Source organism: Dioszegia hungarica (assembly GCF_025882075.1).
Source record: "Dioszegia hungarica strain PDD-24b-2 chromosome Unknown MKK02contig_25, whole genome shotgun sequence".
Taxonomy (NCBI): domain Eukaryota; kingdom Fungi; phylum Basidiomycota; class Tremellomycetes; order Tremellales; family Bulleribasidiaceae; genus Dioszegia; species Dioszegia hungarica.
In genome coordinates this window covers 830,777-848,304 of record NW_026515779.1, presented here as the reverse complement: position 1 = coordinate 848,304, position 17,528 = coordinate 830,777, and the positions used below count along the sequence as shown (strand labels likewise).

At 58.7% G+C, this 17,528-nt stretch overlaps 4 protein-coding genes across 4 annotated transcripts; 1 reads left to right on the top strand and 3 right to left on the bottom strand.

The window, feature by feature from the left end:
* Window positions 1-30: 30 nt before the first annotated feature.
* On the bottom strand, window positions 31-2,525 carry MKK02DRAFT_20797 (WD40-repeat-containing domain protein; the record flags this gene model as incomplete). Its single annotated transcript, XM_053086314.1, has 5 exons — window positions 31-128; window positions 978-1,405; window positions 1,448-1,568; window positions 1,613-2,063; window positions 2,238-2,525. 5 exons carry the CDS (start codon window positions 2,523-2,525, stop codon window positions 31-33), a joined length of 1,386 nt encoding a protein of 461 aa, XP_052942288.1.
* Window positions 2,526-5,743: 3,218 nt separating this feature from the next.
* MKK02DRAFT_20208 (uncharacterized protein) lies at window positions 5,744-9,747 on the top strand (the record flags this gene model as incomplete). The annotated part of the gene is made up of 2 exons (XM_053086220.1): window positions 5,744-9,511; window positions 9,562-9,747. The coding sequence occupies 2 exons, from the start codon at window positions 5,744-5,746 to the stop codon at window positions 9,745-9,747; spliced, it is 3,954 nt and encodes a 1,317-aa protein (XP_052942287.1).
* A 215-nt stretch (window positions 9,748-9,962) lies between these two features.
* MKK02DRAFT_40811 (kinase-like domain-containing protein) lies at window positions 9,963-12,412 on the bottom strand (the record flags this gene model as incomplete). Its single annotated transcript, XM_053091283.1, has 10 exons — window positions 9,963-10,033; window positions 10,067-10,119; window positions 10,169-10,377; window positions 10,482-10,766; window positions 10,815-10,906; window positions 10,975-11,290; window positions 11,355-11,591; window positions 11,647-11,920; window positions 11,979-12,192; window positions 12,304-12,412. The coding sequence occupies 10 exons, from the start codon at window positions 12,410-12,412 to the stop codon at window positions 9,963-9,965; spliced, it is 1,860 nt and encodes a 619-aa protein (XP_052942286.1).
* Window positions 12,413-13,030: 618 nt separating this feature from the next.
* MKK02DRAFT_35377 (Pep3/Vps18/deep orange family-domain-containing protein) lies at window positions 13,031-17,037 on the bottom strand (the record flags this gene model as incomplete). Its single annotated transcript, XM_053089164.1, has 11 exons — window positions 13,031-13,531; window positions 13,588-13,918; window positions 13,972-14,534; window positions 14,582-14,743; window positions 14,796-14,969; window positions 15,025-15,222; window positions 15,280-15,707; window positions 15,755-15,871; window positions 15,918-16,743; window positions 16,792-16,970; window positions 17,019-17,037. 11 exons carry the CDS (start codon window positions 17,035-17,037, stop codon window positions 13,031-13,033), a joined length of 3,498 nt encoding a protein of 1,165 aa, XP_052942285.1.
* Window positions 17,038-17,528: the final 491 nt, after the last annotated feature.

The following is a 17,528-nucleotide window of genomic DNA, read 5'->3' as shown; positions in this document are numbered from 1 at the left end:
TTGATCATGCATTTTAGTTTGGGCAAATGATCATCTGTGCCCACCTCCGCCTCCGCCACCGCCATTATATCCACCCTGACCGCCATACCCTCCGCCCTGCTGCTGTCCATATCCGCCTCCCTGGCCTCCTTGCCCCCCTCCGTATGACTGACCCCCTTGCGAGCCATACCCAGGTGGTGGTCCGCCCGGCCCTCTCGCTCCGTATCCGTTCGGCGGTCCTTGTGAGCCGGGAGGACCTGGTGGGCCAGACCGGCCATCATAACCCCCTCCCCCTCCTGGCGGGCCATAGCCCCCTCCTCCCGGCGGAGCGCCATAGCCACCGCCTCCTGTTGGTGCGCCGTACCCGCCTCCCCCTGGTGGCCCTCCGTATCCTCCTTGCCCAGGTCCTGGTCCTGGTGGTCCTGATGGTCCCCCATACCCTCCCTGTCCACCTCCATACCCGCCTCCGCCCCGATCCTGCCCATATCCACCCGCACCAGAAGGCATCCGATCTCTCCCCCGATCCCCTCCGAACCCTTCATCCCGTCTTGGCGGATACCCCCCCTGTGCCCTCCCAGAATCCGGTGTACTCCGGCCGCCCGTTTGACGCAGCATATCTTGCTGACTCGGGAGTGGACCGCCGGCTCGTGGGAATCCTGATCCAGGAGCGGAGTCGTCGATCTGGCCCCATGCTCTCTTGGGAGGATAGCTTGGTCCTCCACCACCGCCACCGCCATTTGACATGTTGGACATGGGTCCTCCCCCACCTCCACCGGCGCCGAAGCCTGGTAGACCTGGCATATCCCCCCCTTGTCGTCCATACCCATTCTCCACTTTGACTGGGCCTCCTCCGCTGCCGCCCCCACCTCCTCCGCCAGACAGACCCGGCATCCCCCCTAGCCCCGGTAAGCCCGGCAGACCCGGCGCTGCCGGCTTCGATCCATCCACCACCCCCCCCATCTTCCTCGGGACCGGCAGCTCCCCCTGTATTCTCGCACGCATAGCCTCCTCCTCCCCAACATGCCACCTATCCTTCTCGTGCCCTCCCGTCGGTCTTGGTCTGCCCCAGAATCGCGCCGTAAAGTCCTTACTGCCCGAAGCGAGCAGGTGACCAAGCGGATGGTAGGCCAGACTGAACACCGCCTCGTCATGCGCCGAAGCGACATTCGCGGAGGGTAATGAAGGGTCGGCAGCGAGGAGGGACCAGTGCAGTATCGCGCCGGACGAATCGCCAGATGAGAAGATTTGGTGATGGATGGGATGCCATTCGAGGGTGTTGACTTCTTTGGTGTGCCCTTTGAGGGTATCGAGTTCCCGGAAGGTACGGATATCGAAGAGCTTGATGCCCCCATCGCCGCCCGCGGTGGCTATTAGGTGGCCAGATGGGGCCCATTTGCAGGTGTTGACGGTGGACTTGTGGGAGTGTCTGGAGGTAAGCTGCAGTCGGACCGGTTGGAGGAGGGCTTACAGTGTGCTGAGTTCTTTGCCCGTTCTGGGATCCCAGAACTTGACGAGCATGTCTCTTGAGCCAGAGACGAGGAGTCCTTTGGTCGGATGCCAATCCACACAGCGTACATCCCAACCATGACCTGAAAGTCAGCTATCGCCCAATCCATAGACTCTGTTAACTCACCACTCAACGCCTTTTCTTCTCTGGCCTCTCTAAAGTTCCAGATCTTAACCAACCCATCATCACCCCCTGTCACGAACCGCTCATCATTCGCGCTCCAGCTGACCCCATGGCACGCCTCCCGGTGCCCCTGGAACCCATTTATATTGGTCAAATGCGGCGTAAAGTACTTGATCATGCCGAGCTTATCGGCCGATACGAGCGCTTGGCCATCATGCGACCACGCCATGGCGCGGATACTGTCGTCGTGGACCTGGGTGATGGATTCGTAGTTGAAGGAAGCGCCGTTCCAGAGTGTGAATTGGCCCTTGTCGTTGCCGGTCAAGAGGCGGCGGCAGTCGGGCGTCCAGGCGACGACGCGCGTGGGGGAGCGCTCTTTGTTGATGGAGGTGTGGATGAATTGGTCTAGGATGGAGGTGGAGGGGTTGAGAGGGTGGGCGGCGGGTGGGAGGAGCTGGGGGATTAGCTAGGGCTACGGCAGCTGCGGGGAGATAGCTATGAGGAGAGTATAGGGAGGACAAGAGGATAGTGGACGCTTCAGCTGGAGCTGTCAAGTCTGTGGTATCCTCTCATACGGCAGGTCCTTTGCACTACTTCCTAGCCCTTCTAAAGCAGCACACTGACTCACCCCTATCAACCCACTCGGGGTCGGCCTAATCGCAGGCAAACAATCCTCCACTCCCCTAACCTTGCTCAACTGCCTCCACTTGACCACGCCCCCTTGCCAGTCCACCGTCTTCCGCGGCTTGTACCGCGTCTTGCGATTATCACCCCCATGCTTCGTGACAGCCGCTTGGTACGCTGCCTGCTCGAGGACCTCTTCGTTGTCGGGGTGGTTCGGCTCGAGGTAGCGCGTAGGGGACCAGGTGTCGGCGCCGCGGGTACGATATGGACGGGAGGGGCCTGCGGTGGTCATTGCGCCGGAGCAGAGGCGGGTTCGGGGAGGAGTGGCGCGGGGAAGGGAGATAGATAGATGGAGGGATAAAGAGGTCTTTGGGGGTCGTCGAATTGGCAGAGAAGTTCAAGTTCAGAATGGCCCCGGAACCACCAGGAATGCAGAGTTCTCGCTCACCCAAGCTCTCGAGCTCAAGGTCCGCTGCATCTTGCTCCTTAGCCTCGACCTACATCCTTCTCCTGAGCCTTATAAGCCACTCTTAGCTCGATGACTGGGCACATACCGCCCAGCATCCCGAGCTCATGCCCGAAAAATACGATGTAGCCCGCTCTCGTCCCGGTCAGCGGGTCCCATCAGGCCCCCGTCCGCCCGCTTCGCGCCGTACAACCTCCTCGAGCTTCCTCGCTGTGTCTGCCAAAGATGCTGCCGAGGCCGCAGATGACTCTGCCACTGCTTGGGTCCCTGACGGTGGACCTGGTCTTACCGATAGTCCTCCGTTAGCTTCTCCGCCTGTGCCCATCACTGGCGGTCTCGTTAACCCGTTCGACGCACCCCTCGGCACGCCCATCTCTTCCAATGGCCTACCTCGGTCCTCTTCTTCGGGTACCGCCCTCTCCTCCCTTATCACCGGTACGACATCCCCCCTGAAACTCAGGAAACAGACTTCGACACCGCTACTTTCGCTACCAGCCAAACCGAAGCTCAAGCCGAAACCGCTCAGAGTGAACACGTCGGACCTCTTCCCTCCGCCGACCTCGTCCCCAAAGAAAGCCGTTTCGCCGAGCTTGAAACACTGGCAGCAGGTCCGGTCGCATGTGCTCGTCACTCCGCTCGAGGAGAAGAAGGCAGCCGCGCAAAAGCAGACGGAGACATACGGGAAGGCGAAGGGTGGGTTAGTGGGCAAGGCTGCAGCCCGGCTGGGGTTCCGGCAAGCCACGGAGGATGCAGGTCCGGGGCTGGCTACGCCGGCTTTAATACCTGAAGCAGGGAAAGCGGGGAGCTCCGGGCTGAGTCAGGCGGAGAAGGAGGAGATCGCGCGGGAGAGGCGCCGGTTTGCCCGGGACGTGCAGACCTGCCTCGATTCGTGCGCGCAGGAAGAGACGCGTCGGCGTCTTGCCGGATTCTCGCGCAAGGGCAAAGAGAAGGATCGAGGCATCGTACCGCCCTTACCTGGGCCTGGACACGCCGGTCCCACTGCGAACTCCACGTTCCGACCCGACTTCTCAGCTTTCGCACCCCTGCTCACAGAACTGCACAAGTACCTCCCTGCCGCTCGAGCTCGGAAGGCATGGTGTCGGACCTGTCCACACCACGCCATCATTCTCTCGGAACTATCTACCGCGTTCCTCCCGTCGTCCTCATCCTCTCACTCAGGCTCAGCATTGGCGACCGCGAGCACAAGCAGCGGAGAGCGACAACAAGCGCTCGAGATATTCGGGATCGTCGTCCGTACGTGGTCCGCGGACGGGGCGGAGGAGGAGCTCGCGCGGTGGCTATGGCTCGCCAGAGCGCTTAAAGTGGGAGATCGACAATTACGAAACCGGGGCTTGACGCTCTTATCGAGCTTTTTGCATCGGGATCCAGCCTTACCGGGAGCGCAGGAGGTGCCGAGCTCGCCTGCGGCGTTCGAAGCAGTCGGCGTAGCGTTGTTGGAGCTGCTCCAGGCCGTGGAAGGGGCGGAGTATGATGCGGCGGACCATCGGACGATCGTACTAGGTCTTTTGGCGGATTTGGCGGAGGGCAACATTGTCGATGTGCGGGGGCCGCAAGGCGCCGATGGGGAAAAGACGGGCGGGACAGAAAAGGAACTGCTTTGGCTGGCTCTGGGGAGGACTGTCGCCTCGCCCAGAATGGTGGAATGGCTATTCGCGCCTGATAATCCGCTCTTACTGGTGGGTCAACCAGCTTCCATACTTCGCGGTGCACTGGACTGATGTGACAGCGTTTCGCACCCCCTCCCATCCTGCATGCTACTCCTCCGACAATCCTGCAACTCAGGACGCAGTCCGCTGTCACATTCCTCACCTCGCTCGCAGGCGTCATACCGACCTTATCATCGCAGACGATCCGGCAGATCTACGGGACGACCAGCGACCTGATCATCAGCCAGCTCGACCATCTGCCCGAATTGCCCTCGGCCAACCGGCTGCCGATTGCGCTGGGCAGCTTCTTGGTCGCTTGTCTCGCATACGGTCGCACACCTGCTGAGACGGTCTCGGGGGACGATCCGTTCGTTCAGCAGGAACGAGACCTGCTCATTGACCGGATGTACCTCGATGCGGTGGAGAAGACGCTGGGGAAGGGCGGAGAATGGGCAAAGGGGCTCGAGGAAGCTCTGCGGCGCTTCGTTTCCGACACAGAAGCTGAAAGGGTGCTGGGTGTTCTGGAAGTTATACTCGCGGACAAGGGGACAAAGCAGCTTGCGGCTCCGAGCGTACAAGCTCTACTGAAGGTGTGTTGTCTCATTCTCCATTCCGAAAGCGGAGTTTCGCTCATACGCCAGCGTCTCGAAGCTGATCCCGGCACTGCGGGTGGCGCCAAGGACTTTCTACTCCGTCTCGCCAAATTCCATCCACAGCTATACTACAAGCCCCTCTTCGCCCTCGCCGCCGCAACCCTCCCCTCGACCGCGTCCGAGCACCTTCGGACCGTCCGCACCCTTACCAAAATCACCGGCACGACGACCTTCTGGCTCACTGCCGATCCGCAAATGATTTGTATCGTGCTCATGGGCGACGCTGGGCAGGCGAAGAGTAAAGGCAAGGGAAAGGAAGGCGAGGCGGAGCTGGTAAATGTCAGGATTGGGCGATATGCTGTTCTGGTCGAGTTTCTTCTTGCGCTCGGAGAAGTCACAGGCGGAGCTAAGGCAGGGAGTAGGTTGAGGGATTTCTTGGACGGGTTGGAGAGCAAGCTGGGGCAGATGATCGAATTGCAGGTCAGCTATGGGCTTTGATGTATTCGTGCTCAAGCTGACGAAGCAGGAGAAGGAGGCGAGTCTCCCCGCGCTATATCGAGCTCTTTTGTGCACCCTTTTCTGTCGGATCCGGACAATCACCCAGTCGACCAAGAAGATGGATTGGCAGCGGACCGCCTTTCGCTGGTTCGTCGACATTGCCAATGCCACTGGAACGTTTTCAGCAGGTCCATTAGCGGACCTCCGTGATGTTCATCGGTCTCTCCTTGCGGCGTCCAATCCTCCACCCGTGCGGTCCACCGCCACCGTACGCAAAAGCACTGGGATGACCGACATCATCCTCCAACATCCCGTCATCCCGCCGTCAGACCCCATACACCGCCTCCTCTACCCTGTACCGCTCAACAGCAGTATCGATCTTCTCGTGCTTCTACAAAGCTGCTGGACAGCAGACAACTGGGCCGTCCTTTTCCCCATCGCGTGGAGACTCCTTGGCACGCACCAGGCGCCTACCCTCCCCGTCCTCTTCATCCTGATGAAGAGTGGCGAGACCGTTCCCGCTCAGCTGCGCGCTGTGGTCGAGCATGACCTGCATCATGCCTCCCCCTCGGTCCGCTCTTCTGCCATTGACAAACTCGCCAAGGCGTACGGGTACCGACACCAGATCCTCTCCGTCCCTACACTCCACCATCGACGCGGACCGCTTTTTCACTTCCCTCAAGAAACGCTCGATTTCGTACTCACCGAGATCGGCTCGGCGATCTGGTCAGCACCACACGATACGAAGCAGGAGGCGCTGCAAAAGTATGGCGGGACGCTGCCGCTGGAGATGCGGCAGAGGTTGATGGAGCTGGGATGGAGTGATGATCCGGGATTGAAGGCGGATGAGGGGTATCTCCAGGAACCGATCTCGGCTTTGCCTATTCGACATGTGCTGGATGCTGGCGAGCCGGCGATGGGGGCCAAAACAGGTCTGGCGAGACACAATAGCGCCGGTTCGGGCTCGGAGAGCGGAATAGGGATAGGAGTGAAGCAGAAGGCGATATTCGCGCCGGTACTATGGGAGTTGGCGGGGTATCAGGCGCACCAGGCTTCCGGCGGGGATGGCGGTGCGGCGTCTTTGTCAATGGAGCTGGTCAGGATGATGCAGAGGGACGAGCCGACCCTGTTGATCAGGCCATTCGCGGACCACCTCTCCATCGACTTTCGCGGGACCCTCTCCCGCTTGAACGCCGTCACAATCCGCTCGACACCAGCTTTCGCCTATACCGCCTTCAACGTCCTCGTCGGGTATCTCAAGCACACCCTCCGCCAGTTCCCTATACTTCCGCACTACGCCGAGGCGCTCACGATCATCGCCTCCCTCGTCGGTCGGGTCCCGGAGATATCGCTCCGGGACATCCGGAAGAACAAGTCGGAGCATGTCCTCCTCCCCGCTTCGATCCAGGAGGAGGACGGAGGCTTCAAAGTCCACTCGCCATGGCGGGACGAGCTCGTCGATGTGCAATGCGCCCAGCTGCTGCTCATTACCGAGCTGCTCAAGGTCAATCCGCGCGAAACGCACCTCGTCAAGCGGATGATGTTCAATCTCCAGCTTCAACGGCCATCCCTCCTCGACCTTACATTCGCGCGGTCATGGCTCAGCCTCGTGGTTACTCTCTTTGGTCTCGTAAATCGGACATACAACGACAAGGCGGAACTACGCCATTTCCTCAGTACGGCCACTACAATTCTGGCTGCACACGAGTCGGACCTGCTCGTCGTCACTCTGGCGGTCAGGCTGTTCATGCTCTGCGCATCGCGCTTCCGCCGACTATTCGCGGTGATGGGCTTCCAGACCATCGTGCCGGCGTTATTCGAAACGTACGTTGGGGGCGATACAGCCATGCGGGACTGTATCGAGTACGCCATGCGGAGCTTCTACCGGATCCACCAAGATTCATTTGTCTACCAAGCATGTCTCGCCATTTCTTCCTCCTCCCCGGACTCTGACGCACACGCGGTCTACTCGCTTCTGTCGTGTCTTTCGAAACCAAACGGTCCCACCAGCGGAGTCTCATCCGGCATCCGCGGTCTCAACGACAAGGAGGAGCAAGACGCCCTCATTCAAATGCTCTCAGGCCCGGAAATCGCCCTGTCGGAGATAGGCAAGGACCGCGCTGTACGTCAAGCGGAGAAACTGGCCGAGGCCGCTCGGATCGAAACTCGCCTCTTTGCGAAAGGGAGTATCGTCCGGCTCTTTGTGACGGTCATTGCGGCAAATCCGCCCAGTGGGGCGGGGATCAATATGCTCAATCTTTTTGTCTGGATGGTACCCTTCATCAAGGACGAGGCTAGTCGACGGCTGCTGGAAGTTGGAGTGGAGGCGCTAGGCGGGATCATCAGTCGGGAGAAGGTGGATGCAGGGGCGGCGGGGATGCTAAGCGATGAGGTCGCGGGAGGGACGGACTGGGTCGGCGTCAAGGTCGGGTATGTCGCGCTGGTGGACGTATGGACCAGGGAGGGCGGACATATCTCCCAGGCGACGACGAGGACGGTGTTGGAGATGATACTGGGAATGGTCCAGATGGAACAGGCGCTGGCGTACGAGGCGTCAACGAGGGTGCTTTGCTCGCTTCTCAAGACGCACCTCGCAACGGACCGACCGGCGGCATACCTCAAAGTGGCGGCGGCGACGTTCCAGGCGGCTCTCGGCGTACTTGACCTCTCGGGCATGCTGCTCGCTATGGCAGAGTGGATCAGGAAGGCCGATTATGAGGTCGACGGTACCGCCGCGAAGATCGTCATCGATGGCTACCTTCGACCTGCCGTACTCTATATCGCTGGCGCGCCGGGTGGCGACCCATGGGATCGTCTGCGCCAGAGCGCGGTCTCCCTACTCGGTGCGGCGGTCCTCCTCCCATCGGGCGCCCTCGATGTGCTCGAGGCGGAAGGCCTCTCCCTCGGTCTTCTCGCGCATGTCATCTTCCCCCTCGTCACCTCTTTTCAGGTTCCACTCGGGATCGAGCTGGAGAAGCGGGCAGCGGGAGTGTGGATCCGACTCTTGAATCTCGTCATCAACCCAGTGCCCCTCGATACTGCCACCGATACTCGGTCGTCTGCCCTGCGCATCGCGCTCTCGTTACAGATCATCAAGGTGATTTGCGTCCGCGCCCCAGGTGTCATCTCGTCCATTGGCGGCCTTTGGAGCTATGTCGGTCAGCACCTCATCGGCATCATCGCCAACCATACCCACTCCGTTGATCAGCTGGGGTCGGTAAGGCTGGTCGATATGCTCGCTTGGTCGATATACGAGCTGCTCGCTTTACATCGGAGCCCGCTCATGGTGTATATGCGATATCACATTCAGTCTGCGCTCGCTCAGCTCCCTTCCGACTCGGCCGGTCCTTGCTCCTCGCTCGAACATCAGGGCGTAGCTTCTTCTACGCCCTCGGCCGGTCTCATGCCGGACTCTCGGCGAGATCGAGTCCCATCGATCAGCCTCCGCCGTCCATCCCATTCTACCGACGCTGGTTCCCCCTCCCTGTCGCGCCTGTCCCAGGCAGACTCCCCCTCTGCTCGGAGCGGCCGATCTCGACTCTCCCCTTCCCCCTCTCCGGAGCCTTCAAGTCGGCCGTACTTCCTCACTCCCCGTTTGTCGACCTCTGTATCCAATCCAGATCGTGTAGGCCTGACGCCCATTCCTCCCAGACCTACAATCACGGACCTGTCTCTCCGACGCGCGAGTAAGTGCAGGCCGACGCTCGAGCATCCGACCGGAAGACCGACGGGCGCGGCGGGAATGCGATTCCGATTCCCCTCGTCGGCTGATATGCGGAAGGTTGGTGGGGGTGGGGCGATCGTGCACCTTCTGGGTGCTTCGAGTGGCGTTGCGAATGCCGCTGGCGCGGGTGCTGGCGTTCAGCGGAATGCTGTTGCCGACGAGAGGGCTGAGTCGCCAGGGGGACCGCTGAGTCGCGTGCGGGTCACCAGCGAGGCGTTGTTGCATAGGATGGAGCGGTCGCGGCGGGCCTGCAAGACCATCTTTGGATACCCGGTGGAGATGGAGCATGACGAGGAGCCGATCAGGGCATGGTCGGTACACGATGCGCTGGTAGGTCGATCCCGCAGCTGTCCCGAGTATCCCTTGGCTGATAGTCCTAGGCTGAGATTTCGGAGGAAACGCGTCTACTTGTCGAGGTGGAGTTCGGAGGTCTGTTTGGTGTGGTGCCTGGGGTGGTTGGCGAGATGTCGAGTGGGGATGGTGATGGGTATCATGTGGATGAGCTGAGGGTGCTAGAGGAGGAGGACGACGACGAGCCGCTCTTGGCGACAACTTCAGCGCAGTAACGAGCGGAACGACCATGTAGATGTACTAGATAGATAGATGACACGACGCGCTTCAGTCAAGTGTCGACGTCGGCATGAGGGTTCATCATGTCATGACTTCTTACTATGGCTGCTATCGATGATCTTGTCTATGGGGATTGACTGTGTACAACAATATAGGGTCGGAACGGAACAACATGGTGAGGAACCCAGAATCTATGGCTACAATATGACCCTCAAGCCCAGCGAGGTGAGCGTCGAGTCGGCTGGAGCGGATTGAGGTCTTTCCGAGCGGGGACTTTCAGGCCTGGCCATCAGCTAGATTTGGCCGTAGACTCACCTTTTCTTTCTCCGGCTGGAGGAACATTCTCCTTGTCCATCGGCACTAGTACCCTGACAAGTCAGCAATCTACCCAGGCTACAACTGCACAATGAAGCTGACTTGGCCGGTTTGGTTCCCGTCTTCTCGTACGTCGTACTTGTAGTCTTAGCGGGCGCGGTCTGCTTGGTCTTGACAGCTGGGCGGGTGGCAACGAGGGTTGTGGAAGAAGAGGGACCTGGAGGAGGGTCATCGCGGAGGTCGATGAGGTCGACTTCGGGCGCGGCGACCGGCATCAATGGCCTATTTTGGGGAATGGGCGGAATGGCCAACTGGGATGATCAGCTTTATCCTTACCCCTTTTCCGAAGCTTAAGACCTCCAAAACTGACCCTTGTGAGATCCGTCATGGGCCTAACTCTAGTCCTCGTTCTCACGATCACCTTGGGAGAGGAAGCTTTGAACGCTGGCTCGGCCTTCCTAGCCTTGCGAGGTGCTACTGGCGGCAGTAGTGTATCATCCAGCGCACTCGCCGCCGGGACGAGAGGATACTGCTTGATCGGCGTGCTTGGCGATTGGATCTCGTCGAGATCAGCGGGCTGGAGCGGCTTGCGAGGTATCTTGGGCGCCGCTGGAGCCGCGGCCCGTTTCGGTGCTCGACGGCGCGGAGTGGCGGGAGCGGCGGGGATAGGGCGTTTGGTGGTTGGTATATTGAGCTTCTGCTATGGTCAGCTGTGAGCTCGCTGAAAGAAAGGCTACCCTTAGCCTACCTTCGGCGACAGAACGATCTCCTTGAGTGGTCTCAAGCTCGCTCGGCTTATCTTGGCGACATCGACTCCGGACAAGCGACCACCGCGCACGGCTAATGATGTCAGCTCAAAGTCACCTCGATCAGCTTGCTTGGGTGAGGACATGGATAATCCCGCTCACCCTTAGCCCATGGCGTATTGACAGCCGTCTCCGTCGGCATATCCTCCCATAGAGTCTCTTCCCTCTGCTGCCATTTGCTCAGCATCCCAGCCCACCGCTTCAACCAATGCGGTTCCGGATCTAGCAGCCAATAGGCGATGACGTCGATACTTTCGCACAGAAAGAATTGGCCGATGCTGAACGCGAGGAATGCGAGGTCGAGCAGGATCTCCTCATTGATCGCCACGTCCTCCGGGAGGTCCAGGGACGGGGCGATGAATGGCGGCGGGTCAGGCAGGTTGATCTGCATCGAGTGATGCGAGAGGATCTTGTGAATCTGAAACGCGTCAGCCACCAACCGCCAAACCTGAAACGAGCTGAAACGTGAAGGTGCAACTGACGGTCCACCGTTTTCGCGGATCCCGCCTCAACATGCCGCGTATGACCTGTCCGATCCGGCCCGGTCCGTCAATAGAGCTGAGATATGTCCAGTTTGGCTCGGTATCGATAACCTTGCGCTTGAAGTCGTCTTCGGTCTCGGGTTCTTTGGTGCGGTAGGGACTGGGGAGACCGAGGAGCTTCAGGAGGAGGATGCCGAGAGACCAAATGTCGTTGGCAAAGGGATTGTACAGCTTGTCCTGGTGTGTCAGCTTGAGACGCTCTCGATCGGAGGTATCGCGGATGGAAGCTCACGGCAAGCTTCTCCGGACTTGAATAGTCCATCGTGCCCCCCAAACTCCTGACCAGTCCTCCGTCCGGCGCAAAGTGCGCGAACCCGAAATCCACCAGAACAGGCTCCAGCTCGCTCGTCGCTAAGACATTGGAGCGCTTGAGATCTTCGTGCGAGATATCGAGATCATGTATGGCTTGAACGGACAGGAGGAGTCGCCGGAAGAAGGCGATGCGGTGATTGGGGAAGTTGGGAATGGCGGCCGCGGAGGAGGGGTACATGGTGAGGAAGATGAAGCTGCATTCGTGAGCTGTTTCGTGCTGATCATCAAGTCCGGATAGTAGAAGCAGCTCACTTCCATCCCTGATATGGTATCACTCCTTCCAGTCCCGCTGTACCTGGACACCCCGCCCCCGCCAGACCCTTCAGCAACACCAGCTCCTTGTGCGCCTCGCATGCGTCGATCCGCTCGTCCCGAGTCACCTTGCGCGCGATGGGTCGATGGAGGGCGGGGAGGATCTTGCAGGCGGATACATAGCCGCTGTCGTGGGTCGCCAGTCGGACATGAGCTGGGAGAGTCAGCTTCTGTGCTCGTTGTAGGTAAGAAGCCCCTCCATAAGTCCACTACAGCTGAGAAGGCCATCGAAGCATGGACGGTGCGCGACAGGAGACACACTCACCATATGCTCCTCGACCTAGTGTATGTCCCAGCGTCCATGCGCCTATCTTTGTCATCAATGTCCGCGGCGTGACTCCATCCTCGGGAAGCTCAGGTAGGTCCTTGGACATGATCATGCGCCAAGAGGACACCGGCCGAAGCTGCTGAGGTAGGGACGGTATGATGAAGAGAGCGGGAGCCCAGCTGTGAGGCTATAGCGGTACCTCCGATGGATGGGAGGCCGGAGGGTGGGAAGAGATATAGGAAGGTAAGGGAGATCGACCGGGATCAAGCTGGAGCGAAGGAGGCCGAGCGAGCTCTGCTCGACGCCGACCGGAAGATGGAGGGGGCTCTACCGACCGCTAGGGTGGGTACGGTGCCAAGAAGGTGGACTAGAGGATAAGAAGATGAACAAGAGATGTAAGAAGGAGAAAAGGTATGTATAGTGGAGGAATGAGGTGTGAGAGGGAGAAGAAGAAGAAGTAAAGACAGTCACGCGCACGGGCCGTTTGGCTGGGTGGCGACACGGTCTGTGCGCAGAAGCTGTTTCAGGATCCGGCGCACAGACACCTTCTACAGCCTTCTGCGCTAGTCTGATGCAAGGGAGGTCTCCAGCCAGGCTGATTGGCCTGAAGCGAGATCTCGAGGCGACTACAACTGCGAGACAAAGAATATACAGCCTGCTGCAAGTGCATGATGACAACTAGATATCCGTCCCGCCCCATTCCCACTTCCACCCCCCATTTTCCCTATACTGCCCAATCCCCCAATGCCTCACCTTCCTTGACGAACGGCCTATCCAGCCCCATCACCGCCCCTTCACACAAAGGACACACACCCGCCACAAGCTCATCCAGCTCCTTCCTCGCCACTTCCGTCCTCGCATCCTCCCTATCCCTCTCCTTCTTTGACTTCTTCTTCTCCGTGCCCCCTACGCCCGTCACTCCACTCACCACCGTCGAGCCCACGGCCGTAACAGCCTGCGCGAGCGCATCGGGGATAATGAGATCCCGGAGTTTGTCACCAGCGGCGAGAAGGGCGTTCCGGCCTGTGATGCCCAGGAGGAGGTCGGTCGCTGTGTTGCCCGAGGTGATCTTGGAGCGGGTCGTTCCCGACGGTGTAGAGGAATTAAGGGTGGATGGGAAGTTCTGGGAGAGGAGGATACGGCTGGACGAGGCGTCTTGCTTGACTAATTCGGTCTGGAGGTGTAGGATCCGCCGGAGAGCAGGGGCAGGGAGGAACTCCATCGCCTGGGACGTCAGCTTCTTGCCCAGTCCATTACGATGTGCAAGGGTTTTTAGCTCACCATACTGATCATACAATCCGCATGGAAGGTATGTTGACAAGGAAACACGTAGAATTGCCGACTCAACAACCCCAATCCACACCGCCAGCACTTGTCCCCCGCTTCGACAGTGACGAAGCGATTCGACAATCCCTCTATATCTCGCTTGATCGATTCGGCACTTTGCGTCGCCTCGTCCATCTCGGCCCGGAGCTCGTCGATGCGCGAAGCGTACTGCTCGAGTGCCGTACAGATCTCGGCCTTGAAGTCGTCAATGACAACAAAATCCGGGAAGAAGGGGAGGATATCTTCGATTTTGAGGAGGTCGGTGGATTCGAGGAATCTCATGGCGCTAAATGAGTCAGCTTGATCCGAGCATACTGCCTACTGCATGTGAAAGCTCACCTCTTAATGTCCTTTTGCTCCTGTACCACATACTTTGCAATCTTCAACCACAACTTCCTTCGGAGGACATCATCATCCTCCGGCCGATCCGCATTGATCTTCGCCAGCTCCAGATCCCCCTTCTGCAGCGCCAGATCCACACTCGACTCGTACATCCCCATCTTTGAGTATATATGCACGCAAGCCTGTATCTGACCGTGGGCCTTGCATACCCGCAGCGCATAGTCGAGATCATAGTATGGCCGCTCAGTGAGCGGGTCGTCCGGACATACCGAGAGGAATTTGAGGAGGAGTCCGTCGTTTGTTTTGGAGGTGGCGTGGAGGGTAAGGAGGAGGTTGTGAATGGTCGTATCTGTGGATTGTTGCTGGAAGACTACGGTGGAGAGGTATCGGATGGCGTGGTCGTTGACTGCCGAGGAGCCAGATTTGGTCGGGCGTTGTAGTAAGGCGGGTATAAGGCGGCGAGGCGATAGTGTGGGACGTCGAAGCCACGAGTCGACCGTTTCTTTTGGCGCATTCTGCATGAGGACCGAGGCGAAGCGGTAGTACAGGTCGAGAGAGTCCTGATTGATCAGCTATCGTTTCCATCTTGACGCTCGTTTTAACTGACCTGCCGGTTCAAGATATCGATCGCTCGGCTCCACGCCTCCTCCGTCACCCAGTGCTCGACCACCTTCCCATGATCCCGCATCAACCCCGCATAGAACAGATACAGGTCCTCTCTTCCATGACTCAATATCAGCTCGTAGACAACCTTGGCGTCCAGGTCATTCTGCACTGTAAGCTATACCCTCCGGACTGAGCGAACGGCCATAATAGCTCACCTGATAGGTCGTCATGAAGTTCCGAATATCCTCTTCCATGATCTGCCGCTCAACACTCAGGCTCTCCACGTCGGACACCGCCGACTCGGCTGCAACGATATCTTCCAGGTCGTTGCACTTGGAAAGGTAAATCTCGATAAGCCAGGTAGCGAGCATCATCCGCTGTGTTCGATCCTACCATGTCAGTTACTATGCTCTCTTCATACGAGCCAAGGTAGCTGTCGCGTACCCTCTTGTCTAGTAAGTCTAGTCGGTCCGAGAGGTATATCCTCAAGGCGTCCCGCTCGTCCACGTCGACAAATTTGAGCGTGACGTATTCGAAGCTCCGGCTGGACTTGGCGAAAGCTTGAGCGGACTGGATGAAGCGACCTTCTTCAAATAGCGCGTCTCCTTGGCGAGACAGCACTATATCCTGCTGTGCCTTCGACTACACAATCAGCTGGATGGACTTGCCAAGAAAACAATCTGCTCAGCTGATACTCACATGTGTAAACGTCAAAGCCTCCTCAAAGTCCCCTTTACTCAACTTCGCCCTCCACACATCCCGATCTTCCACCCTAACAAGCACCTCCAAGATACTCTTATCCGTATAAATCCAGAACGTCTGTCCCACCGGATCCCCACTTAGGCCTATGGCCCGCTCATTCCCCGTCAAGGGGAGCATCTCGTCCCATACCACCTTCTCCTCTTCCCGTGATATCCCAACGATACGTGTGGGGTAGAGAAGGAGGTAGTGATATTGCGTGATGAGTGCCGAAAGGGGGATAGAGGATGAGTCGGGGGAGGTGGCAGAGCGGGAAAAGACGGGAGCGGACGATGAGGGGGAGGAAGAAGGGTACGGGAGAAGCGAGGGTTTGGTGAGGATTTCGGGGACGTAGGTTGAGGATAAGGGGGATGTATAGAGACCGGGACCTGAGATATCAGCTGTGGACTGTGGGATTAGTGCGGAGCCGACGGACCTGTTATCCAGGCGAAAGCGGAAGGTGGGGCTAGTCGGCCGCTACCTGTACTATCGGATACAGCAGAGTATAGCCGTAATTCGGAAGACGGTGGATCTCCTGGGAGCTCTTGGAACTCTACTCATGTCAGCTCGTTCTCTCCTTGAAATCGCCTCGGACTCACTCGGCGTGCTTTCTCTGACAGGCTTGAAGACCTCTTCCGCCCATCCTCCGCTCTTCCCACCCGTACTCGTACTCGACACAATGCCTTGTACCTCGTACACCCTCTCCTTCGTGGTGAATACCACCCAAGCCTTCTTCTTCCCCTTCCTATCCGTCTCTGCCCAAAACCCAAACGCTACCCCCGTAATCGGCTGCTGATCCTGCAAAGCGTACAAAATCTGCAGATCCCGCTCGAGCGGCTTCGACATGGATATCGAGACCGATTTGAAGATATCGTCCTGGGGCGGTAATGGCAATGAGAGGATCTGGCCGCTGGATGTACCTAGCAGGACATCTGTTGCTGGTGGAGTGATAGCGTCTTGCTTGGCCGGCACTCCGTCTGCGACAGACGTATCGCTCGCGGGCCCGGAAAAGGGGGACCAGGCCACAGCGGTGATTGCTGCTCGTAGCCGGAGTGGCCGGGGCCTGCGGGATTGTATAGCGGCATTGCCGGGGCTGATGGGGAGGTAGAAGGTGTCACCGGTATCCGTGGTGATGAGAAGATGTCGAGCTGAGGGGTCGATGAACAGCTTCTGGATGACGGGTATTATAGGCGCGGCGTTGCTTTTGTCCGTAGCGGGCCGGGGGAGGTCGACGGTGACGAGCTCGTCTGGCTTGTTCAGGTTGATGATGATGACGCTCAAAGGCTGGACGGCGAGTACGAGCAGGTTGTTGGCTGTCACGAGGGAGAGGATAGAGGCAGGTGGGGTGTATTGGACGAGGGAGAGGGAGAAGAGAGGTGGAAGGGAGGTCTGAAGGCGAGAGGAGGGGATGAAGCCTGTCTCGAGCTATAGCGTCAGCTCTTGCCGCAAAGTGTACGAATATTAGCTACGTACCGCTTGGACCATCCCGGCATCCTCGTCCGGCTCGTCCTCGTCGTCCACCTCGAACCCCTCATACTCGACATCGTTGAAATCGTTCCCGGCCGAGGGCTTCGCAGCTGTATTGCTACGAGAGTAGGCAGATGGACCGCCACCGCGCTGAATAGATGAAGGCCCGGCTGAGGACTCGACGACTACTGGTCAGCTATGCTCGTGCTGTCGCCGGGAAAGAGGAAGCTCACAATCGTCGAGCATCGACATGATAGGTCTCGGCTCTACCGCTAACGCCTTCGTTTCCCAACCTTTTTGACCAGGATTTCTGGACGGCGACAATATGCGCCTCCCCTATCCTATGAGCGCGCAGCCACACCTGATGTATGAGCGGGGCTAATGTACGTAGAGGGAAGGAGAAGGGGGAGAGCCTTGGGGAGAGCTCGAGCTTGGAAGCCCGCCCAGTCCCACATGCCTCATTCACGGGCATCCGTTGGGAACTCCGTTACTCGGCGATCGCCGTGCCTGCCGTCACCGCCGAGACCGCCGAACTCGTCAACGGTCAAGTCCAAGTTGCCTTTGGATTGTACCTCATACTCATACCCATATACATAACCCTTCTTTGTCTATACATATTACCGCTCATACAGCAGCGAAGTCGCAGTGCGAGTCTTCCGATCCTGAAGCCAAAAACGCGCAGGACGCTTCGGGTTGGACTGTATACTCCAGCGAGAGGAGGGCTTCTTCGGCCGACGTCCGAA